Source organism: Littorina saxatilis, linkage group LG8, assembly GCF_037325665.1.
Source record: "Littorina saxatilis isolate snail1 linkage group LG8, US_GU_Lsax_2.0, whole genome shotgun sequence".
NCBI lineage: Eukaryota > Metazoa > Mollusca > Gastropoda > Littorinimorpha > Littorinidae > Littorina > Littorina saxatilis.
Window position 1 is genome coordinate 30,564,490 of NC_090252.1, and position 25,938 is coordinate 30,590,427.

General features: G+C 41.0%; 1 protein-coding gene across 1 annotated transcript in view; it reads right to left on the reverse strand.

Moving 5' to 3' along the window:
* Positions 1 to 181: 181 nt before the first annotated feature.
* The window catches only part of LOC138973269 (chorion peroxidase-like), a 26,544-nt gene continuing 787 nt past the window's right edge, over positions 182 to 25,938 (reverse strand). The window contains exons 2-12 of the mRNA XM_070345992.1: positions 24,067 to 24,188; positions 22,660 to 22,780; positions 21,764 to 21,934; positions 20,099 to 20,269; positions 14,706 to 14,816; positions 12,039 to 12,128; positions 10,099 to 10,447; positions 5,588 to 5,718; positions 4,787 to 4,985; positions 3,230 to 3,399; positions 182 to 506 (exon numbers count right to left, since the gene is read on the reverse strand). Coding sequence (XP_070202093.1) covers positions 298 to 506; positions 3,230 to 3,399; positions 4,787 to 4,985; positions 5,588 to 5,718; positions 10,099 to 10,447; positions 12,039 to 12,128; positions 14,706 to 14,816; positions 20,099 to 20,269; positions 21,764 to 21,934; positions 22,660 to 22,780; positions 24,067 to 24,188 — 1,844 coding nt within the window. The 3' untranslated portion in view covers positions 182 to 297. The remainder of the gene's footprint in view (positions 507 to 3,229; positions 3,400 to 4,786; positions 4,986 to 5,587; positions 5,719 to 10,098; positions 10,448 to 12,038; positions 12,129 to 14,705; positions 14,817 to 20,098; positions 20,270 to 21,763; positions 21,935 to 22,659; positions 22,781 to 24,066; positions 24,189 to 25,938) is intronic.

Here is a 25,938-nt window from a genome sequence, read left to right on the forward strand (position 1 = left end):
TGTGTGTGTGTGTGTGTTTATGTGTCCGTGTGTACATGTATGTGTGTTTGTGTGTGTGTGTCTATGTGTGTGTGTGTATGTGTAAGTGCGAGTGTGTGCGCGCGCGAGCGTTTATGCTTCAGCGTGTGAGTGACAAATATTCAAATTGCACCACACAAATCTCAAAGCTCAAATGCACTCACTTGGTTCACAATGTATTCAGGTTTACGATCCAGTACCCAAAGTGTAAACCAGCTCCCAGTAGAAGCCATTATGAACATTATATTCATTTTTCGATTCTGACGTAATCAAGTGTCATCAGAAATATGTGTGTCTCGTGTCCTTGCGTGGTGACACGTCAGTCCTCCACAAGCTGAGATCCACGAAAGTCTCATGCAGAGTAGTGCACGGTACAATAGGGTTGCTCCTAGAGGCGGCGATGAAAGCGTTTCTTTGTACGGCTTGAATGCCTTTCATCTCACAGCACAGGTGAGCGAGCGACATCTTCCGAATAGACCTGAGCTGACCTGAAATATAAAGAATGTCGTGTGGCTATCTACTATATAATACTGGTAGGATTTTCGGTGGTTTTTCGATTCCTGTCACCAAACCGCGCGGATTTGTGCCTTCTCCTTCGGTTGCTATGCCAACGTGACCCAGGAAATCGATTCCGCTAGGTCCCGACTTCCAATTTTGTCCACGAACAAAGTTTGAAGAGGTTTGTCTCGCAAATTTGAGTAGACAACAGTGAACTTTGACCTGAACTTTGACATCGCGGCGAAAGAGATCTGTGATTGGTTCTTCTTCAACTTTCGGTTCGACTAAACACGCGACCGCACCTCAGACGAACCTAGCTGTGTGTTTTATTTCTCTACCCCAGACGAACCTAAAATAATAAGAAGATAGATAGATCTGTTTATCTGTTAATGGAACTCCAAAATATTCCATAGATTTGTTTACTAAATAGTTCGAAACATTATCACCTGATAAGTCGCCGTATAACCTTATAGGTTCCAGCGACTAAATATTTTCCCCCGGTTCAACCATAGACATGTACGTCATCATGATCTCCCCTTAATTTGACCGGGTAAGATATATCTCTATGTTTTTTACATGTAAGTGTTCGGAAAAAATACAGTTATAGCAGCTATGTACAAAAATAAGCAGCATATGCTCTTTTCGCCAAAGTAAAGTCCTTTTTTCTTCTGGTTTCTTATATGTGTCACAGCACACCGCAAGCTTTTAGGCGAATAGCAAGTGAGTGGTATATATATATCATCAATTTTATAGTAGATAACGGTGTAAAATACTTACCATGTTCATGTCCGTTATACGTTTTCAATATTCCATATGTGTCATTTAATTGTGTGTTGCTTGATGCCATGTGTGTGTGTGTGTACATGACTATAAATAAGCATGGATGGATGTGTGCACTCGATTGTGTGTGTGAACCATGTATATATTTTCTGTTGTCAATGTTGTCAATTAGATATGTTATACTATGCGTTTGAATCATTAAGTATTTTAGACGTCATACTTTTTTTCGTATCTTCACGATGGCTTTTTACCCGTTTAAATTTTAATGCTTCCAACTTTCAAAGCGCTGCACGGCTGGGAAGAGATGCGCACTTTTATCACTGTTGTTCATGTAGACGTAATCATGGATTCATGCAAACGTCATACCTGCTGTATTTTATTTTGTTTGTTTGTATAGTCGCGTGCGGTCGCGCAGTCTTTTTGGTCAGTTCCGATTACCTCCCATTGATGCGAAAACCTATATGACTGTTTTTTGTTATTTTTCTCTCTGTTAATTCACCAGTGGCTATGTAACATGTGTTATACCTTATAGGTTCCAGCGACTAAATATTTTTCCCCGGTGCAACCATAGACATGTACGTCATCATGATCTCCCCTTAATTTGACCGTTATTTTGGCTGTCTTAGTGAAATGGTAAGATATATCTCTATGTTTTTTACATGTAAGTGTTCGGAAAAAATACAGTTATAGCAGTTATGTACAAAAATAAGCAGCATATGCTCTTTTCGCCAAAGTAAAGTCCTTTTTTCTTCTGGTTTCTTATATGTGTCACAGCACACCGCAAGCTTTTAGGCGAATAGCAAGTGAGTGGTATATATATATCATCAATTTTATAGTAGGTAACGGTGTAAATTACTTGCCATGTTCATGTCCATTATACGTTTTCCATATTCCATATGTGTCATTTAATTGTGTGTTGCTTGATGCCATGTATGTATGTATGTGTGTGTGTACATGACTTTAAATAAGCATGGATGGATGTGTGCACTCGATTGTGTGTGTGAACCATGTATATATTTTCTGTTGTCAATGTTGTCAATTACATATGTTATACTATGCGTTTGAATCATTAAGTATTTTAGACGTCATACTTTTTTTCGTATCTTCACGATGGCTTTTTACCCGTTTAAATTTTAATGCTTCCAACTTTCAAAGCGCTGCACGGCTGGGAAGAGATGCGCACTTTTATCACTGTTGTTCATGTAGACGTAATCATGGATTCATGCAAACGTCATACCTGCTGTATTTTATTTTGTTTGTTTGTATAGTCGCGTGCGGTCGCGCAGTCTTTTTGGTCAGTTCCGATTACCTCCCATTGATGCGAAAACCTATATGACTGTTTTTTGTTATTTTTCTCTCTGTTAATTCACCAGTGGCTATGTAACATGTGTTACAGAATTGCACCGGTGTAAGGGTTAACATTTTATTTTTCACCAAGAGAATATAATTCATTATATGCGGGATAATGTGCGGGGGGGGGGGGGGGAGGGGTGCAAACAACATTTTCACAAGCACATAACCAACAAAATGACATCGCATGCGCAGCACACAAAGTGCGTAGCACGGGTACCACTAGTCCTTTATAATTGACAACTGAGCACTGTGTGTGTGTGTGTGTGTGTGTGTGTGTGTGTGTGTGTGTGTGTGTGCGTGTGTGCGTGTGTGTGTGTGTGTGTGTGTTTGTTTGTGTGTAGTGTGCTTGAGTGTGTGTATATGCGTGTGTGTGCGTGTGTATGTGTGTGTGTGTGTGTGTGTGTGTGTGTGTGTGTGTGTGTGTGTGTGTGTGTGTGTGTGTGTGTTTGTGTTTGTGTATCTTTCTTTACTTTATTTGGTGTTTAACGTCGTTTTCAACCATTCAAGGTTTTATCGCGACGGGTGTTTGTGTATGTGTGTGTGTGTGTGTGTGTGTGTGTGTGTGTGTGTCTAAACTTACCATCAGTAAAGCCCTCTGCCACGCGATCGGTCTCGTAGAAGAAGCGATCGCCGAACTTGAGGGAATTAAACTGCTGGGAGATGATGCAGGCAAACGTGGGTCCGACACTCGCGGTGGATACGGGGTCCTCCAGCATGCCTCCAGAAAACAGGTCGATGTCGTCCACATGCCTGTATGGTACCAATTAAAAATCGACAAAAAGTCAGAATAGGCTTAACTTGGCAATTTGTACATACCAGAAGAAAGTCAAATCGATTATCTATACAGAACATGTTGTTTGGTTATGCTATATTGCGTATCTCTTGTGTTATGTCATTTCTACTGATGCAGGTGTGGAGCGCATGAGCAGGAGAAAACGAGAGTTTTTTGCGTCCATTTTGATGTCGTCCACATGCCTGTATGCCATAAAGCTCCGGGTTGATTTGAGCGTGATGTGTTAATTCACTCTTGCTGTATACAATCGATTGATACAACAACATTCAGAGCGACAACAGGCAACATGCTTGTAGACACGTTGTAAAATTAACAAGCAGTACACTTTTACGATTACAACATGGCGAACAAGTGTCATCTTCGCTTCGAATTATCTGTGAATGTATTGTTTTGTCAATAACAAACGTTCCAACAATCTACCTTTCTTGTTTTTTTGATTTACAACACTATAATTGAACATAAAACCTTTCCAAGACAGTTATCTTATTCTTCTTTGTTCATGGGCTGAAACTCCCACGTTCACTCATGCTTTTGAACGAATGGGTTTTAACGTGTATGGCCGTTTTTACCCCGCCATTCAGGCAGCCATACGCCGCTTTCGAGGGAAGCATGCTGGGTATTTTCGTATTTTTGTAACCCAACGAACTCTGACATGGACTACAGGATTTTTTCCGTGCGCACTTGGTCTTCTGCTTGCATGTACACACAAAAGGGGATAAGGCACTAGCATGTCTGCACATAAGTTGACTGTGGACTGGGTGGCCGAGTGGTAACGCACTTGCGCTCGGAAGCGAGAGGTTGCGAGTTTGACCCTGGGTCAGGGCGTTAGCAATTTTCTCCCCCCTTTCCTAACCTAGGTGGTGGGTTCAAGTGCTAGTCTTTCGGATGAGACGAAAAACCGAGGTCCCTTCGTGTACACTACATTGGGGTGTGCACGTTAAAGATCCCACGATTGACAAAAGGGTCTTTCCTGGCAAAATTGTATAAGCATAGATAAAAATGTCCACCAAAATACCCGTGTGACTTGGAATAATAGGCCGTGAAAAGTAGGATATGCGCCGAAATGGCTGCGATCTGCTGGCCTATGTGAATGCGTGATGTAATGTGTAAATAAATTCCATCTCACACGGCATAAATAAATCCCTGCGCCTTGAATAAGTGCGCGATATAAATTACATAAAAATAAAAATAAAAATAAAAAAAATCCCTGCGCTTAGAACTGTACCCACGGAATACTCGCGATATTGATTGATTGATTAAGTTGACCAGGGAGATCGGTAAAATCTCCAACCTTAACCCTTAAGTTCAACATAACCTTACCAAGATAGTTACAACATTGCTCACCGATACACATGTGCCAGCCTTTTTCCCAAGTCGGAGCCAAATTCATTAAAGCTGGTAACGGCGGGAAGTCCACAGAACTCTCGGTACTTGTTGTAGGGAGGTAAGCCGTGATCACGACCTCGTTGAATATTCAAGGCCACGAGGTCAAGGCCGTGGCTGGGAGCGTTGTGGGGCTGATCTTCGGGTTCAAATAAATGACCTGCAAAAAATGTCAAATTTTGCGTTCGCGGCTTTATTCCATACTTTATTCTGTATTTATTCGGCTTACAGTTGTGATATACGTTGCGAACTTCCCTTGTTGAGAAATGCTGAATCGGTCTCGAATGACTTTCTTCGTTATCGAGACAAAGAAGCAACACATTAGAGTAAACAGTCGTCGTTAAGGAACGTACACGTTGGCATAAGGTGAAATACAGCAAAAACTTCCTCTCGTCCCCACACCAAGGAAAAAAAATTCAAATCAAAAGGAAGGGTGCAAAGATTGGTTGGAGGTTTGCGACAATAACATCACAGAAACACACACACACACACAGACAGACACACACACACACACACACACACACACACACACATACACACACACACATACACACACACACACACACACACACACACAGATACACACACACACACACACAACCACCCCCTCCCCCCCCCACCCGTACACCACGCTTACGCACACACACATAATTAAGCACACGTCCCCTTCCCTCCCCTGACCCCCACTCCATCCCCCCCGCCCCTGCCCACCCCCACACATACATATATACGCACTTAGAAGAAATTATGTGTTGTGCTTACCCGTGACTTCGCTTACGATTCTGTGGTCTACCATCTGGGCCTGTGAAGGACCCAACAGGGACTTCAGCACCCCGTTGAAATCATCAAACACCATGTCAGGACGGTTAAACAGCGTCCGCAGTGGCCACAATCTGCACACACACAACAAATACGTTGCCAGAAAATTAATTGCATATTCAATTCAGCTCGATTCATTAGGCCTAAAAAAAAAATAGGTGTGGTTACAGTAACCCGACCTACCTTATTTTTAGGGGCCGACCCTATAACTTTTTTTATTACATGTGTCAACAACAACAACAACAAAAAGTGCAGAAAACGCAATGAAAGCGAAAGCGCTCGAGTCGCACACTTATTTCCCTGTCAAGTACTGAAGTAGGTTTATTTGTACACATTAGAAAAAAAAAAGTTTTAAAAAAAGTGATTGCCTACCTTCCTACACTATTTTTTTTGGCTATGTTACCGTAACCACACCTTTTTTGTTTGGCCTTATCACTTAAATATCTGAATGTTAGACAAACAGACATTTTTCTTTTGGCTCATATACACAGATATTACAACAGATGATATCACACTCTCAAAACATATATCATTTTAATCTGAAGTATTCCACTTTTTAGGAAATGATATATAATTCTACTCGCAAAAGTAGCACAGATATGTAACACTAGTGTCCATCTGATCACGAGTGTTTACCATGTGTGCAACATTTGCCAGTATAATTAGAACATGCAGTGTGTCACATTGCGTCAAAACTGGTTACAGTGTCTCAAACTCAAGGAAATCGCTGTGCAAGGTTCAAACCCTTTTACAGACGGAGATAACCGTTGTATTGTGATGAAAATTTAATTGTGGAAAATTGTGATGACAGCTTTAATCGTGAGTTTGAAATTCAATTCATTCGGTACACTTTATTTATAACACGTTCAAATGAATTTAGTTGTGGAAAATTGTGATGACAGCTTTAATCGTGAGTTTGAAATTCAATTCATTCGGTACACTTTATTTATAACACGTTCAAATGACATATTTTCATATTGGGCTGAGCATGACTTATCTCCTGAAGTACCAACAGGGTACAACACATTGTAAAATATTGAAATTAGTTGGCATTAGTCACTGGGAAGACGAAACAATTTGTCATATTCTTGGGCTTGTCTACCACACTGCTTTAGTCCACTTGATTTTAATTGCAGTTTCGAACTAGTTTTAACGTCATATCATTTAAATTCCCTCAGGGTGGATACGTCATTTTTTTCAGGAAACGTAAATTGTCACATTATAGCAGATGACGTCAAATCCATGATTTAGGGATTCCTCTTCTGGCGGGTGACATCGCCAACATATTACAGCCTTCGGCAATTTGCAGTCGACTTTCTTTTTTTAACTACAACCTCAGGATAAACTACAACCTTAAACATAAAAATCGCCATAAAACCTGTTATTGGTTTTTTTAATCCACTCTGTCAAACCTGTCGTTAATTTGTGTGTTACACCTAAATCATCCGCCTCTTACATCTGTACAACAGCTAAAAGGGCTTAAATTAAAGCTACTACTTCCTTTGCCTCTGCCATGTGTGTGTGTGTGTGTTTGTGTGTGTGTGTGTGTGTGTGTGTGTGTGTGTGTGTGTGTGTGTGTGTGTGTGTGTGTGTGTGTGTGTGTGTGTGTTTGTGTGTGTGTGTGTGTGTGTGTGTGTGTGTGTGTGTGTGTGTGTGTGTGTGTGTGTGTGTGTTAAATGCACCAGTTGACCTGCCCGGATAAATATTGCTGATGTTTCGTTTTTCTTTAACCAACAGATTTGAAACTGCGTCGTTCTACTGACTAATCTCGTGATCTATTTTTCTGCGCAGAATAACCATGCAGGACCAGCTTTTTTATATCGTTAACTTCAATAACACATCTGACCAAAAATCGATTTTAAAGTAAAACAATAAAAACAAACATAAAAACACAGACACACACACAAATTACAAAGTAATTAATTGTTTGGACATTTTCTCTTCGAAATTCATGACAGACATTGACATGTAAATAACACGACGAGAGTGATCTAATCAGTCATGCAACAAATTGTCGTTTTTGCACCTACTCAAACGTTGTTAAGTTGTAGCTGTTCTGATTTTTTAATCGATGTTTTATTAGTCCTAGCATGTGTTCGTTTGAATGGGGAAGGGGTCACTGATCCACTTAATAAACACTATATCATACAAAATAAGGATGTTCATAGCTGACAGCGGAAACATGAATAGCCTGTTAACCGCATATTTGATTTTTAACCTTAACAGGTGCATAGTAATTAAGACAAATATGGCAAACTAGAGGAATACCCGGCTTCGCCGGGGTGAATCGCGAGACAGAGACAGACAGCGTGGCGGTTCATCACAATCACCTCTGCAGGCGAAGTCCTGTCAAACGGGATTGAGAATTTTAGAGCTTATTTCTTAGCCCTATAATTATTATCTGTTGTGGCTTCTCAAATGCCTGAACATACAGACAGACAAAAGCCGCTAGACCCCATCACAAACAGAACTCTACAATCCACAGGTTTTTGCCCACACACACACACACAAACACACACACAGAGAAGCCGTATATATATATATGTATATCTATATCTATAAATATATAGAGATAGGTGAGAGTGTATTTTTCGCGTGGCTATAAATTGATTCGACCTTTTCACTTTGACAGTAAGAACAACTTACGGGTGCAAGGGAAGCGTTCTGGACAGCGCAGTGACATTCTAAAAATAGTTACTCAGAAACGGGAATTTGAGGTGAACGGCGCGAGACAGAGACAGACAGCGTGGCGGTTCACCACAATCACCTTTGAAGGCGAAGTCCTGTCAAACGGGATTGAGAATTTTAGAGCTTATTTCTTAGCCCTATATTATCTGCTGTGGCTTCTCACATGCCAGAACATACAGACAGACAATAGCCGCTAGACCACATCACAAAGAGAACTCTACAATACACAGGTTTTTGCCCACACACACACACACAAACACACACACACACAGAGAAGCCGTATATATATATGCATATCTGTATCTATAAATATATAGAGATAGGTGAGAGTGTAGTTTTCGCGTGGCTATAAATTGATTCAACCTTTTCACTTTGACAGTAAGAACAACTTACGGGTGCAAGGGAAGCGTTGTGGACAGCGCAGTGGACAGCGCAGTGACATTCTAAAAATAGTAATAGTAAGTTACAAACGGGAAAGCCACACGAAGGAAGGGAGATAAACGCCAAACACTGGAGAAGATAAGGAAGAGTTACTTATAATGGTGAAATGAACACAAAAACCCAAATCAGTTCAGCGCTGTGCGCTGAGAGCACGTGTTGAAATATCTCATCGATGATATTGTGTCCGGGGTGTAGCTGAATACGGTGTCCAAATTTGAAAAAGATCCACCGAGAACTTTGGCGTTGTGATGTGGTGTAGAGGCTATGGTGTGTCGGTATGGGGGCCCGGGTAGCTGAGGTGGAACCAAAATAGCTGAGGTGGAACCAAAATCGGTTCAGCGCTGCGCGCTGAGAGCACGTGTTGAAATATCTCATCGATGAGGTTGTATCCGGGGTCTCTCTGAATAAGCCCACCAAATTTGAAGCAGATCCATCGAGAACTTTGGCCGTGCATCGCGCACAGACAGACACACACACAGACACACAGACACACAGACACTAGTCGTATATATATATAGATGTTTGAGTTCCCTTTTCTAGTATTGTATATAGCTGCTACCTTGTTAGGCCAGAAGTAGCTTATATGCGTATTAAATCTTGTTTTAAAAAATATATATATATTTCTTTATATTTGTTCCGTTTTTCCTTATTTTTACATTCATTTATCCTGAAAAAGGTTGTTGATTTCACACATTGACTTCCACTTGCTTGTTGCTGTTTTGCTTACATTGTGCATTGTGATGTTGTAAACATTGCTAGTAATGAAACTTTATTCCAAAAGATTACAAACATGTTCAAATGCCAACCGTAGTAAGCTACATAAGATGAACGCGAAGAATAATTTAACAAGCAGTCACCTAAACCACGAACAACAATAGCGCCAGCGACATACTACCACTACTGCTACTACTGCTGCTGCTTCTTTGGCTACTACTACTACTAGCACTACTATTGCTGCTTCTGCTGCTTCTGCTAATACTGCTGCGCTGCTGCTGCTAATTCTACTACTAGTATACTATACTACAGAACTATGACTAGTTTTGGTACTACTACTACTACTGCTGCGCTGCTGCTGCTAATACTACTCTTAGTATACTATATACTACACAACTATTACTATACTAGCTTTGGTACTACTACTACTACTACTACTGCTGCGCTGCTGCTGCTGCTACTACTATTAGTATACTATTCTACACAACTATTACTAGTTTCGGTACTACTACTACTCCTACTACGACGACGACGACAACCACGACGACGACTTCTTTTACAACTACCACTACTACTAGCCCTGCCACGCCAACAACCACTTACAAACTTACCTTCCCGATATATTAAAGTGGCGCGGGATCTGGGAATGTCCGAAGCGGAAGGCCGCCGTGGCGAAAGCGTTGGAGATTCGCGGGTCAATGCTAGACACGTAGCCCACCCGCTTCCATGGCCACAGGTTGTGTCTTTGCATGTTCTCGTAACCAACCACTCGTGGAAGGTATTCTCTGTAATTGATGTGTTGTAGGATGGCCACCACGATTTTCCGAGTCAGTTGGAAGATCTCTTCTTCGCTGTCGCGTGGCCGGTAATGTTGGAGCTTGCGAGCGATGTCGTTGTGTATGCGGACCCATACGGTGTGCATGACTGTCAGCCCTGGATGTTCGTTTACTCGTGTGTCCCCTGTTAACATGTTGAAGTCTTATCTTTTAGGCTTGTCATTCTGTGTATAACTGCTTGACATTTCTGTTTTTTGCTTTTTGGTTATGGGGCCTTTTGGAGTCAATTTACTTTCGTCTCAGCAATTATAAATGTCCAATCATACAACTTAGCCTTTTTTTTTAATACTCAGCTTTTTTTTTTTACAAACATTTTATTTTTACCGATGGGATTCAAAACAAAATCTCAGAGAAAAAACAGAAGACTTGTCATAATTGTAACTTTGTTTTGGTAGAAAAAAATAACTAAGAAAAAAACCCAGTTCCTTGCTCCATTGTTCTTAACTGCTTGAATTTGTCTTGTCTAAGCTTGCAATCCTGAACAAGGGATGGAGGAAGAATTTATCAGAGTGCACAATAATATATACCATTCTACTTCATTTTAGGACAAAAGTTATATTTTATTGTACGATAATCGCTGTTTAATTTAAAAGCCCACCCCGCCTCCCGTAAACGATCTGTTTCTGATCACAGAGCTCCCCGAGCATTTTCATACAGTGCAAACATACTTCCATTTGAACGCTTACCGCTCAGGAACGTCCTGGCTGCTTTCCGTTGAAAGTGAGACATTTTTAACAGAATTTATGTCGTGCCGATAGTACCATATGAATCGGAGGCCTCTTAATAGCTCTGGGCCTAACTTTTAAAATCTAAATAATAAATTGACATTTTGTGAGACAAACATTGTTAAAACACGAAATACTTATTTTACTATCAAGACAAAGTCAGTTTAGTTCGAAAATTTAAAGTTTGAAAGTAGGGAACACGGATGTATGTCAAGTGAGGTGGATGAGTGAGTTGACTGGTGCGTGTAAATTGCAGCTATTTTCGTTTGATGACCGAGAAGAAGGATATACTGAAAACAATGCAACTTTCCCCTTTATAATATGCTGGTCGACTGAGATTTCAAATAATTATTGTATACTATTTGTTGCCGTGCCTGTGTAGATTGAGTATTGCGGGCATACAAGCGAACTTCCGCAACAGAGTGACTATCACATCAAATGACCTGCATCTTATCATTGCCAAAGCAGACGAATTTTCCGCAAACCGCTACAGTTTCTTTGAAGATGCCGCCACTCTGTTTTGTGTCACTATATGTCATTTGTTCTAGGGCGCAATGAGCGCTCTAGTTATACCGTTGTGCTGGAATTTTAGATTCAGAGGTGCACAATAACATGCTTTTGCAGATATAACGTAGGATTGAAAGCGCAAACAACTCAATTGATCATGTATGAAAAAGTTGGTCACACGGGGCCCCGATGGCTCAGGGGTTGAATAAACCACGAGAGATGATGTGTCGTTTACGCATGCTAAATAGCAACTCCAGTGACCGGGAAATGAGTATGTCCCGTAAGGTTAGTATTGCTGTTTTACTGAAAGACGTCATCGTCCTGTAAACCTCATGTGTGGCTGAGTGGGGCTTTAATGTTAAGTTATTAAATGTCTTTGTGCAATATTGTATTTGTAACTGTGAGGCAGGCCTAAAGGCAGGTTTGTGAAATTGTAAAAACGACAATAAAGGCTTGGTTCTTGTTATTCTCATTCTTGCCTACCTCCCATGAAGCAGAAGTGACCAGGAAGGTGGACGCAGTTGACCTCGGAAGAGCGTGGCAGAAGATCACCAGCCATTTTCATCAGCGCACCTGGAATGATAGTATGACAGAAACAGTGAATAAACAGGAATTAAACGGAATTAAACTGAACTGAAGTGAACTAAACTGAAGCGAACCGACAGAACTGAACTTGAATGAACTGAACTGAATGGACTGAACTGAACTGACATGACCTGAACTGAACAGAACTGAATGGACTGAACTAAACTGAACTGAACTGAATGGACTGAACTGAACTGATTTGACATAACCTGAACTGAACTGAACTGAATAGACTAAACTGAACTGAACTAAACTGAACTGAATTGACATGACCTGAACTGAACTGAACTGAATGTAGTGAACTAAACTGAACTGAACTGGATTGAACTGAACTGAACTTTATTTTCAAATGAGTAAGATTCAACGCTGGATACGTTTCTTACCATCTGTCTTTGGGAGAAAAAATCTAACACACACACACACACACACACACACACAAACACAGCTTTTTTCACAACACATATTTTAATAAATACAGCTGATCACAACGGCACATGGAAGATTGCGTGTGTATTTAGCTGTGTATTATCAACCGTTCCTTGGGTTGATCGATTGCAGTGGACCCCCCCCCCCCCCACCCTCTTTAAGGCCTCAAATTAATAATCTGAGAAAATTGGGTATTGAAAAAGATTAAGTTTAAAAATGGGGATACATTTTATTTTATTTATTTACGAGGATTAATATCGCGCACGTACCTCACCACACAAGGCGACTCAAGGCGCATGTTACCTATTAATGTCGTGTGAGATGGAATTTTTTACACAATATATCACGCATTCACATCGGCCAGTAGATCAACAGCCTATAGGCGCTGCATCCACCTTTCACGGCCTATTATTCCAGGTCACACTGGTATTTTGGTGGACATTTTTATCTACGCCTATACAATTTTGCCAGGAAAGACCCTTTTGTCAATCGTGGGATCTTTAACGTGCATACCCCAATGTAGTGTACACATTTACAGAGGACATGCACAGACAATCTGAAAAACAAAGGTCTTAAAAAGGAGAAAGTCTTAAATTGGGGGGGGGGTATATCCTTTATCGAGTTCTTGGACTGCTGGGCCCATCGCCACAACTGTACAATATCGTACTTCTGATTTCTTCGTAAAATACTTTAAACTCAAAGGTGAATTCACGGGCACATAGCATTGGCCTTCAAGTTTGAAAGGATCGGGGTTCAAATCCTTGGTGATGGGTTACGGGGAAGGGTGATGTGCGGTCGTAGACATAATAAACGTGGCAGTTGCAGCCCACAAACGCAGTAGAATAAATTATGGAAATCCTATTGAGCACACTGAAAGACTGAAACTCGTTGTGTGAATTCATAAGCACATACAGTGGGAAACCCCTTTACAGACAATAGAAAAACATCTGAGAAAATCAGGTCTTAAAAAAGAGGGAGTTTTAAAATGTGGGTAGATATTTACATAGGTTCTTAGCAAACAATCTGGAAAAACAGGGTCTCAAAAGGATGGAGTCTTGATTCTGGGGGTCTCAAAAGGATGGAGTCTTGATTCTGGGGGTCTCAAAAGGGATGGAGTCTTGATTCTGGGGGTCTCAAAAGGATGGAGTCTTGATTTTGGGGGTCTCAAAAGGGATGGAGTCTTGATTCTGGGGTTCTCAAAAGGATGGAGTCTTCATTCTGGGGGTCTCAAAAGGGATGGAGTCTTGATTCTGGGGGTCTCAAAAGGGATGGAGTCTTGATTCTGGGGGTCTCAAAAGGACGGAGTCTTGATTCTGGGGGTCACAAAAGGGAAGGAGTCTTGATTCTGGGGGTCTCAAAGGGGACGGAGTCTTGATTCTGGGGGTCTCAGAGGGGACGGAGTCTTAATTCTGGGGGTCTCAAAAGGGATGGAGTCTTGATTCTGGGGGTCTCAAAAGGATGGAGTCTTGATTCTGGGGGTCTCAAAAGGATGGAGTCTTCATTCTGGGGGTCTCAAAAGGATGGAGTCTTGATTCTGGGGGTCTCAAAAGGGATGGAGTCTTGATTCTGGGGGTCTCAAAAGGATGGAGTCTTGATTCTGGGGGTCTCAAAAGGATGGAGTCTTGATTCTGGGGGTCTCAAAAGGGATGGAGTCTTGATTCTGGGGGTCTCAAAAGGATGGAGTCTTGATTCTGGATGGAGTCTTGATTCTTGGGGTCTCAAAAGGGATGGAGTCTTGATTCTGGGGGTCTCAAAAGGGATGGAGTCTTGATTCTGGGGGTCTCAAAAGAATGGAGTCTTGATTCTGGGGGTCTCAAAAGGGATGGAGTCTTGATTCTGGGGGTCTCAAAAGGATGGAGTCTTGATTCTGGGGGTCTCAAAAGAATGGAGTCTTGATTCTGGGGGTCTCAAAAGGATGGAGTCTTGATTCTGGGGGTCTCAAAAGGATGGAGTCTTGATTCTGGGGGTCTCAAATTGGGGGTTCTTCCGTTGTGAGACATGAGGTTTTAAAAAGGAGGGAGTTTTAAAATGGGTTATGAGTAGAAAATCGGGGAAAACAGGGTCTCGAAAATGATGGAGTCTTGATTCAGGGGGTCTCAAGGGGGGGGGGGGGGCGGGGGCCTCCGTAGTAAGACATACCTGGCCCGGTCCGTGTCGATTCACGAAGTCCGTCCATACGTTCTTCAGTACTGCCGTAAATCATCGAACCATCAATGAATGCTGTCAGCGAGTTCACTTGCTCGCGCGGGCCTGCACATTGATTCATGTTTTTGACAGTCATATAGACACAGTCTTGTTTCACATCTCTTTTTACATTTAGTCAAGTTTTGACTAAATGTTTTAACATAGAGGGGGGAATCGAGACGAGGGTCGTGGTGTATGTGTGTGTGTGTGTGTGTGTGTGTGTGTGTGTGTGTGTGTGTGTCTGTGTGTGTGTGTGTGTGTGTGTGTGTAGAGCGATTCAGACTAAACTATTGGACCGATCTTTATGAAATTTGACATGAGAGTTCTTGGGTATGATATCCCCGGACGTTTTTTTCTTTTTTTCGATAAATACCTTTGATGACGTCATATCCGGCTTTTTGTGAAAGTTGAGGCGGCACTGTCACACCCACATTTTTCAATTAAATTGATTGAAATTTTAGCAAAGCAATCTTCGACGAAGGCCGGGATTTGGTATTTCATTTCAGCTTGGTGGCCTAAAAACTAATGAGTGAGTTTGGTCATTAAAAATCGGAAACTTGTAATTAAAATTATTTTTGTATTAAACGATCCAAAAACAATTTCATCTTATTCTTCGTCATTTTCTGATTCCAAAAACATATAAATATGTTATATTTGGATTAAAAACAAGCTCTGAAAATTAAAAATATAAAAATTATGATCAAAATTAAATTTCCCAAATCGTTTTAAAAACAATTTCATCTTATTCCTTGTCGGTTCCTGATTCCAAAAACATATAGATATGATATGTTTGGATTAAAAACACGCTCACAAAGTTAAAACAAAGAGAGGTACAGTAAAGCGTGCTATGAAGCACAGCGCATCCCCCGCCTAACAGGCTCGTCACTTTCACTGCCTTTTGCACTAGCGGCGGACTACGTTCATTTTCTTTCTGTGAGTTCCACAGCTTGACTAAATGTAGTAATTTCGCCTTACGCGACTTGTTTTCCTTCTCCCCAGTTGCATGCAGGCTGCTTCAACCTGATATTTTTGCCTATCTTTTTTCACATCCCAAAGTCTCATAACCATGTTTTTACATTTAGTTAAGTTTTGACTAAATGTTTTAACATAGAGGGGGGAATCGAGACGAGGGTCGTGGTGTGTGTCTGTCTGTCTGTCTGTCTGTCTGTCTGTCTGTGTGTGTGTGTGTAGAGCGATTCAGACTAAACTACTGGACCGATCTTTATGAAATTTGACATGAGAGTTCCTGGGTATGATATCCTCAGACGTTTTTTTTCATTTTTTTGATAAGTGTCTTTGATGACGTCATATCCGGCTTTTCGTGAAAGTTGAGGCGGCACTGTCACGCTCTCATTTTTCAACCAAATTGGTTGAAATTTTGGTCAAGTAATCTCCGACGAAGCCCGGACTTCGGCATTGCATTTCAGCTTGTTGGCTTAAAAATTGATTTATGACTTTGGTCATTAAAAATCTAAAAATTGTACGAAAATTATTTTTTTTATAAAACGATCCAAATTTACGTTCATCTTATTTTCCATCATTTTCTCATTCCAAAAACATATAAATATGTTATATTTGGATTAAAAACAAGCTCTGAAAATTAAAAATATAAAAATTATGATCAAAATTAAATTTTCGAAATCAATTTAAAAATACATGTTCATCTTATTCCTTGTCGGTTCCTGATTCCAAAAACATATAGATATGATATGTTTGGATTGAAAACACCCTCAGAAAGTTAAAACGAAGAGAGGTACAGAAAAGCGTGCTATCCTTCTCAGCGCAACTACTACCCCGCTCTTCTTGTCAATTTCACTGCCTTTGCCATGAGCGGTGGACTGACGATGCTACAAGTATACGGTCTTGCTGCGTTGCATTGCGTTCAGTTTCATTCTGTGAGTTCGACAGCTACTTGACTAAATGTTGTATTTTCGCCTTACGCGACTTGTTTTTACATTTAGTCAAGTTTTGACTAAATGTTTTAACATAAAGGGGGGAATCGAGACGAGGGTCGTGGTGTATGTGTGTCTGTCTGTCTGTTTGTCTGTCTGTCTGTCTGTGTGTGTGTGTGTAGAGCGATTCAGACTAAACTACTGGACCGATCTTTATGAAATTTGACATGAGAGTTCCTGGGTATGATATCCTCAGATGTTTTTTTCATTTTTTTTATAAATGTCTTTGATGACGTCATATCCGGCTTTTCGTGAAAGTTGAGGCGGCACTGTCACGCTCTCATTTTTCAACCAAATTGGTTGAAATTTTGGTCAAGTAATCTCCGACGAAGCCTGGACTTCGGTATTGTATTTCAGCTTGGTGGCTTAAAAATTGATTTATGACTTTGGTCATTAAAAATCTGAAAATTGTAAAAAAAAAATTTTTATAAAACGATCCAAATTTACGTTCATCTTATTTTCCATCATTTTCTCATTCCAAAAACATATAAATATGTTATATTTGGATTAAAAACAAGCTCTGAAAATTAAAAATATAAAAATTATGATCAAAATTAAATTTTCGAAATCAATTTAAAAACACTTTCATCTTATTCCTTGTCGGTTCCTGATTCCAAAAACATATAGATATGATATGTTTGGATTAAAAGCACGCTCAGAAAGATAAAACGAAGAGAGGTACAGAAAAGCGTGCTAACCTTCTCAGCGCAACTACTACCCCGCTCTTCTTGTCAATTTCACTGCCTTTGCCATGAGCGGTGGACTGACGATGCTACGAGTGTACGGTCTTGCTGCGTTGCATTGCGTTCAGTTTCATTCTGTGAGTTCGACAGTTACTTGACTAAATGTTGTATTTTCGCCTTACGCGACTTGTTTTATTCTTTCCACGGCCCATCTCTTTCTGTCTCTCTGTCTCTGTATCTCCCTCTCTCTCTCTCTCTGTCTCTTTCTATCGTTCTCTCTCTCTCTCTCTCTCTCTCTCTCTCTCTTTCTCTCTCTCTCTCTCTCTCTCTCTCTCTCTCTCTCTCTCTCTCTCTCTCAGTTGTAAAAAAAGATGTTAGCAAGATATTACCCTCGATAATACAGATTTTGTCTTGTCTTGTCTTGTCTTGTCTTGTCTTGTCTTCTCTCTCTCTCTCTCTCTCTCTCTCTCTCTCTCTCTCTCTCTCTCTCTCTCTCTCTCTCTCTCTCTCTCTCTCTCTATCTGTCTGTCTCTCTCTCTCTCTCTTTCCCAATACGTGGTCTCCTACCGATAGTAATTTTCTTTACTTCGGAATTAAACCGTACAAATCCGTTGTCGGACAATATTCTTTAAAAATATCAATGTCAATGGTAAATCACATCCTTATTTATATTGTTTTCTTTAAATTAGTCAATTAAATATGATCTCTTGCTTCAACACTGTTTGAAATGTGTGTTATATCTGTATGATGTTTTGTTGTGTTAAATTCCCCAAAACAAGAGTGTACAAATGTGTGTAATATCTGTATGATGTATTGTTGTGTTAAATTCCCCAAAACGAGAATGTACAAATGTGTGTAATATCTGTATGATGTATTGTTGTGTTAAATTCCCCAAAACAAGAATGTACAAATGTGTGTAATATCTGTATGATGTATTGTTGTGTTTAATTCCCCAAAACAAGAATGTACAAACGTGTGAAATATCTGTATGATGTATTGTTGTGTTTAATTCCCTAAAACAAGAATGTACAAATGTGTGTAATATCTGTATGATGTATTGTTGTGTAAAATTCCCCAAAACAAGAATGTACAAACGTGTGAAATATCTGTATGATGTATTGTTGTGTTCAAGGCCCCAAAATAAGAATTTACACATTTCAAAAACAAACAAACACTGAGAGCCCTTAATAAAAGTCTCGTTACCAGTGTAAACGATATGGTAATGTTATGTGATGTGATGGAATGTCAGAGACGAAGTAGTGTTTGATGCGCACACATGCAAGAAAGAGACTGTCAGACGAACAAGACAGTTAGACAGAAAGAGGCAGAGACAACGATTCACATTAAGAGAAATACAGAGAGAAAGCCATCCAGTTCGCCAGAGACTGCCAGACAGAACGAACGAACGAACGAACAAACGAACCATTTTATTACTCAAGGATGGAGAGTTTAGCCTGACGCTTTAGTCTTACCTTGCTAAATCCATGACGTAAAAATCGAGACAACCAAAATAGAACGATAATAATTGCAACCAAATACGAACAAAGTGATAAGTACCAATACTAATTCTACCATATTACCTATTACAGAGAGAAGCAAAGAAAGAGAGACCGACACGGTGGCCTAGTGGTAAGGCGTCCGCCCCGTGATCGGGAGGTCGTGGGTGCGAACCCCGGCCGGGTCATACCTAAGACTTCAAAATTGGCAATCTAGTGGCTGCTCCGCCTGGCGTCTGGCATTATGGGGTTAGTGCTAGGACTGGTTGGTCCGGTGTCAGAATAATGTGACTGGGTGAGACATGAAGCCTGTGCTGCGACTTCTGTCTTGTGTGTGGCGCACGTTATATGTCAAAGCAGCACCGCCCTGATATGGCCCTTCGTGGTCGGCTGGGCGTTAAGCAAACAAACAAACAAACAAAAAGAAAGAGAGAGGGAGAGAGAGAGGGAGAAGGAAAGAGAGAGTGAGAGAGAGAAAGAGAGAGAGAGAGAGGGAGAGAGAGAGAGAGAAGGAAAGAGAGAGTGAGAGAGAGAAAGAGAGAGAGATCGAGAGAGACAGAGAGAGAGAGACACAGAGAGAGAGACAGAGAGAGAGAGAGACAGAGAGAGAGGGAGAGAGAGAGAGGGAGAAGGAAAGAGAGAGTGAGAGAGAGAAAGAGAGAGAGAGAGACAGAGACAGAGAGAGAGACAGAGAGAGAGAGAGAATGAAAGAAAGAGAGAGAGAGAGAGAGAGAACGAACGAACGAACGAACGAACTTTATTACTCAAGGATGGAGATTTTAGGCTCACGCCTAGTCTTACAATCTGTCCCTGCTAAACTAAGACATAAAAATAAAGACAATAAAAGGACAATTGTCAATCGCAATCATACAGTATTACTAATTACAACATTACCTATACGAATACATAATGCATGATAGAACATTGAAATGTACATGTATGTCAATATAATACAAAGGAAAAGAAAAGTCGACTCGCACACACACGCGCGCCGCATGCCTGCAATCACGTTCGCACTCAATACAACACACACACACACACACACACACACACACACACACACACACACACACACACTCACAGAGAGAGAGAGAGAGAGAGAGAGAGAGAGAGAGAGAGAGAGAGAGAGAGAGAGAGAGAGAGAGAGAGAGAGCGAAAAATCAAGTCTTTTCACAGCAGGCAATTTTTAACACTACAGCACGTCCACATTTACTCACTCATTTTTGCACCGGAAGGAGTGGTAGCAGCAATGGACCGCGAAAACTCCATGCACTTGCCACGGAAACGTTTGTCAGCATCCGTAATGACGATGGGCATGCAGTCCCGGCTTTTCAATCTCGCCGGAACACTTCCGGCAGGTCCGCAGCAACGCATTGCCTCGTTCGTTTCTGGAGAGAAACAAAGACACTTGAGATTTGTGGCAAAAACAGTAAGCGGTAACGCAGAGCCTTAATTGTTTGTTTCTAGAGAGAAAATAAAACACTTGAGATTTGCTGCAGAAGCAATAAACAGCAACGCACTGTCTTGTCCGTTTCTGGAGAAAAAAAAAGACACATGAGAGTTGCCGCTTCTGGAGAGAGAAAAAAAAACGTGACAATTACCACAGAAATAATGAACGACAACGCAGTATCTTGTTTAATTCTAGAGAAGAAATAGACACGTGTGAGTTGCCACTGAAACAACGTACATAATGCAGTCTCGTACCGGAATAGGACACTGGTTTGCAAGTTCTCAACTGAAACAATGCTTCGTGTGAACATTACGAAGACTAGTGTCTGAAAGTGGCCTTTCGTTGTAAACTTCTGAACGCAACGAAGTACTTTGGGAACAATATTATTGTTATATTAATGAATCCCACTTAGTCTTTTTGGTGTGTTTGAGTTGAGTTAAATGCTCATTTGTATCCTTTTTCTGGAGACGCCCAAGAGAGTACTATATCATTTCTGCGGTAGAATTAAGACCGACATGTGGCCTATCCTAGCAGTATTTTAAACTGAAGTTTAACCTTGTTCGTAAAATAGTTAACAGTGAAGTGCAGCCCATGCACAATGAAATGTAGACAGGAGTGAAATTATTTTCCGTGAAACTATTACGTGAAGTGTGGGTTCTTCACAGTGGAATTGTAAATAAACGTGGCCTGCTTCCAGTGGAATTTACAGCGAAGTATAGTCTGTTTGGCCAGAAAATTGGGCTCATGTACATGTATCCATGTTGTTATCTGAATTGAAAATGAGCATTGTTGCCGCTGTCAAACAACCAACACCATTACAATGCCATTCATCATGACACCATAACAACACAGTAACGAATTATTTATTTCTAATTTGCCAACTGTAAGCAAATGCTTATGTACAAAAATGAATATTAAAATGAGCCGGTAGGCGAATACTAGTACATTTTCTACTAGCACTACTTTATACACTGTTAAAAAGAAAATCAAAAATTAAAAACGAGTTTAATCCTTTTGAGAAAAAAACAAAAAAACGTTTGCGCCTGCTGTTTAACCTGGAAGAGTTTTAGAACTAACACGTGACGCTACACTTTCTAAAGTGACGTTTCTTTGCCTTGATGTGAAAGATTGAACGAGAGTTTGGAAGCGATCAAGGTTCCAAAAGAAGAGCCTTCAATTTGTACGCCTCGACTGCAGGACGTTTTGAGTAAAATACACGTAAGTACGGTATGTAGTAGTATAAACAGAATACCACATGGCTCACTGTGTAGTACCAGATTTACACTCGTTGCTTTTTCAAATATTGAAAAGCTCGCTTTCGCTCGCACTTCAATATTTATTAAAAAAAAAGATATAAAAAAAGCAACTCGTGTAAATCTGGTACGACACAGCAAGCCAAGTAATATTCTATATCCAGCAAATACCCACTGACCGGTTTTGACAGGAGCGAGGGCGAAGTCGTGGTCAATGAATTGACCCCACTGCATCATCATGACGGAGAATCCATTGAACGTATCCTGGTCTGTGTGCAGGATTCTGCTCACGTCCGTTGGGCTCGGGAGAGGTTGGCCATGCTTCCCGCGGGAACGGGGAGCGTTGGTTTCTGAAAGAACACAGTGATATTGCCGATATTTTCGGCCAATTTCTCCGTATAAAGTACGTTATTGTTGTCACCGTCGACAGGGGCACTGGTGTCGGCGCAATCCTCCTCCTCCTCCATCATCATCGTCGTCGTCGTCATCGCATCGTCGTCGTCATCATTATTATCATCGTCGTCGTCGCCGTCGTCATCATCGTCGTCGTCGTTGTCATCATCATCATCGTCGTCGTTGTCATACGCTATGCATTTTAGTGGAAGACAAAAAGGAGGGGAAAGATAGGAAGCGGGGGTGGTGGTCCGGGGGGCGAAAATGCAGAGCTGCCACCTGCTACGCATGAAATGTTTTAAGAGCAATTGCTACGTTAAGCTTAAGATTACTACGCTAAAACAAATAATCACAAGCATGCAACAGTTCCCTCTTTTTTGTGAGAGCTGCTTCTTATTTGGTGCTTCCCACTCCGTGTAACGGCCACAAAATGAGTCAGGCAACATCGTCTATACTGAAAAGTGGCACTGTAGATGCTATCCAATGGGTATTTTTTATGTTCCTGCATTCTCATGAAAACTTACTCAAAATGTCTATTTTTGTGCAAGATGGCATCAATGCGGATGTGGAAATACATTTTAGAAAAGGCTACACTTAAAATGTCAACACATTCTAAATTGCTTTCCTTGAGGCTTAACAAGGGTTGGCAGACCTGTCTGAAAAAGAGATGAAGTGAACTCACTGTCGGCGTAAGCAGCAGGCAACATTCGTCGAAGAGGAGTTTCTGCACTCCCCAGGTTGAAGGCGTGATTGCACGTGCCGTCAGCAGTGCGGTACTCCTGCACTCCCTCTTTGGTGCACTCCTGGTTTTAAACAAGTATACAGCCGTGGGAGATTAAAGAAAAAAAGACCGAGGCTAACCTATTCGTTTCTTTGTCCGTTCAATATAAATATTCTGTATACATTTGCACAAACCATGTTATCACCAGTTTGTATACCTGCACGGTTGGCCTAGTGGTAAGGCGTCCGCCCCGTGATCGGGAGGTCGTGGGTTCGAACCCCGGCCGGGTCATACCTAAAACTTTAAAATTGGCAATCTAGTGGCTGCTCCGCCTGGCGTCTGGCATTATGGGGTTAGTGCTAGGACTGGTTGGTCCGGTGTCAGAATAATGGGACTGGGTGAGACGTGAAGCCTGTGCTGCGACTTCTGTCTTGTGTGTGGCGCACGTTATATGTCAAAGCAGCACCGCCCTGATGTGGCCCTTCGTGGTCGGCTGGGCGTTAAGCAAACAATCAAACAAACAAACAAACAAACAAACCAGTTTGTATGCTAGCTTGTTTTGTACGGCGTCGTTTCTTTTCTCGCCTGACAACCATGTCCCCTTCTCCCTAATAGACGACGAATTCCTAAATTAACTCTGTCGGGTTTGAATGGGTTGTGAAAGAGAGAATACCCTTGCTGTTACTCGGAAAAAAATGTGGAAGGACCAATCACTAGCGAGAGGTGTGTCGGAAACACTTGTACACGAGCACGTGTGAAGTTATTTGTCCGAGAAAAGTATGAAAAGTATTTACTCTTTCCCAACACACACAAACGGCCCGACGGAGTTATTTCCAAAATCGTCTATTCAGTCGACTTGTCTTTGTTTCGTTTGGTTTTGCACTTTGCCTACCGTGTCATAGACAGGCACGGTTGGCCTAGTGGTAAGGCGTCCGCCCCGTGATCGGGAGGTCGTGGGTGCGAACCCCGGCCGGGTCATACCTAAGACTTTAAAATTGGCAATCTAGTGGCTGCTCCGCCTGGCGTCTGGTATTATGGGGTTAGTGCTAGGACTGGTTGGTCCGGTGTCAGAATAATGTGACTGGGTGAGACATGAAGCCTGTGCTGAGACTTCTGTCTTGTGTGTGGCGCACGTTATATGTCAAAGCAGCACCGCCCTGATATGGCTCCTCGTGATCGGCTGGGCGTTAAGCAAACAAACAAACAAACAAAAAATACCGTGTCATAGTTCTGAAGAAATTGGAAAAGTATGGCCATGGGTATTTACTCTTTCCCAAAGTGAAAACGCACAAACCCGACGGAGTTATTTCCAAAATCGTCTATTCAGTCGACTTTTCTTTGTTTTGTTTGGTTTTGCACTTTGCCTACCGTGTCATAGTTCTGAAGAAATTGGAAAGGTTTGAAGCTGATGGAGCCGGTGGAGCCTGCGTCAACTAGTTCCGGGGCTCCGCACATCGTTACCGGTTGCGCAAAGAAGCTGCGCACACATTCTGTTTAAGAAAGAGAGAAAGAAGGTCGGTGCATCAGGCGTATTATACAAGGAAAGCAACAAAGGCAGAATGACTGAAATGACACAGGAACAAATGCTTTAATTTGAGTGCGAACTTTGTCGCAATAACATTTAGGCTAAGTTTATATTGTATCTATGAATTGATGAGAAAAAAAATTTAAACCAAGAAAGGTATGTTATGGAACGTTTAATTATAAACAAAAACTAAAAAAAAATCTAAACAACGAAGTGACTGTGGTAAGATGAACAAAGTTAAAAAAAACAAAGGAATACTGTACTCACCAATACAAGAACGAGACAAGACGGTACGAATTTTCGCTTATGGAAGCTTCATCAGGAAAAACAAGAACACAAAAGACAACAAAAAGCAGACGCAACACGGAACGAACAAGGTTTGAAAGAAAATGGAGGGGAAACACGCAAAAAAACAAAAAAAAACGTTACGGTCACTGATCTTCGACCGAGCGCACTTTGGACAGACAGACGGACACTAATGAGATCAGTGACCAAAAAGTTTTGTCTTGTCACAATTAAACACTCCAATAACATACCTTTCTTCTTTTTTTTCTGAAGTTTGGAACGTTGGCAGTCTGTTTGTTTTGTGTATTTATGAATTGTTGAATATAACAGTGTTTTAACCAACCCAAATCTGTATACATTCACGCAGTATTTTGTAATCACTGAATAATCATATATGCGTTAACTTTAACTTATTCAGCCTTATCCTATCTTATCTCGTCGTATCTCTCCTCCCCTCCACCACTTACTCTTTTCGAACTTTTGTCTGTATCATCTTCGAGCCAGTCGTCAATTTTGTTTTCAATTGCCAATCAGTTCCTTCGTCGTATCAATTCTTTAACGTGAACATACTCAAAAACGTCTTTTTATAATGATTCATGTCCACAGCAAAGTTTGCCCCAGAGCAAATAACTGCTTACAGATCTGTAGTTAAAATGTAAAGCCCCGAGAGCAGAGTGCTCTGTGCTCCATGCACATTCATAAATGTACACATGAATAAAAACAAACAACCAGATAGACAGCTAACGTTCCAAAATGAAAGATAAAAAACCCAAGAAAGGTTGAGTAGTGGAACGTTAAATTATAGGAAAAAAACTCTCCATCTATAGACATGTGCGTTCAGTGTGTGTAAATATATATGTTTGTATTAATGTTTATTTGTAAAAAAAAAACAAAAAAAACCCACAAAAAACACACAAACAAAAACATGATAGACAAAACCTAACATTCACAAGTAAGTCGAACAAATGTTCTTTGTATTTGATATACATATAAATGATTACGATATAGATAGATACCCCAAAAAATGGTTTTGTTTTGCTGAGTTTGCGTTGAATACGACCTCTACATCAAGATGGCAAGAGTCCGAAGTTCGAATTCCACCCATACTCAGCTAAATTATTGTATCCATCTCATAATTATTTTTATAATAAATAAACCATCCCTCTATACACGTAAATGAGGTCAGATCCAACTACAGTCTGTCTGAGACCTCAGAAGTATATTTCCACTCACCGAGACTATCATCATTCTGGAGAAAAAAATTGTAATATTGAAAAGCTCGGTTTTGCCGGCATTTCAAACTTTTAACAAAAGCAACTCGTGTAAGCCTGGTGTGTCCACTACAAAGACGATTAGGTCAAAGTACTCGTGGATGCTTCGTTTGTTTCTGTAAGTAAGCACAGGGACTGGGTGGCCGAGTGGTAACGCAC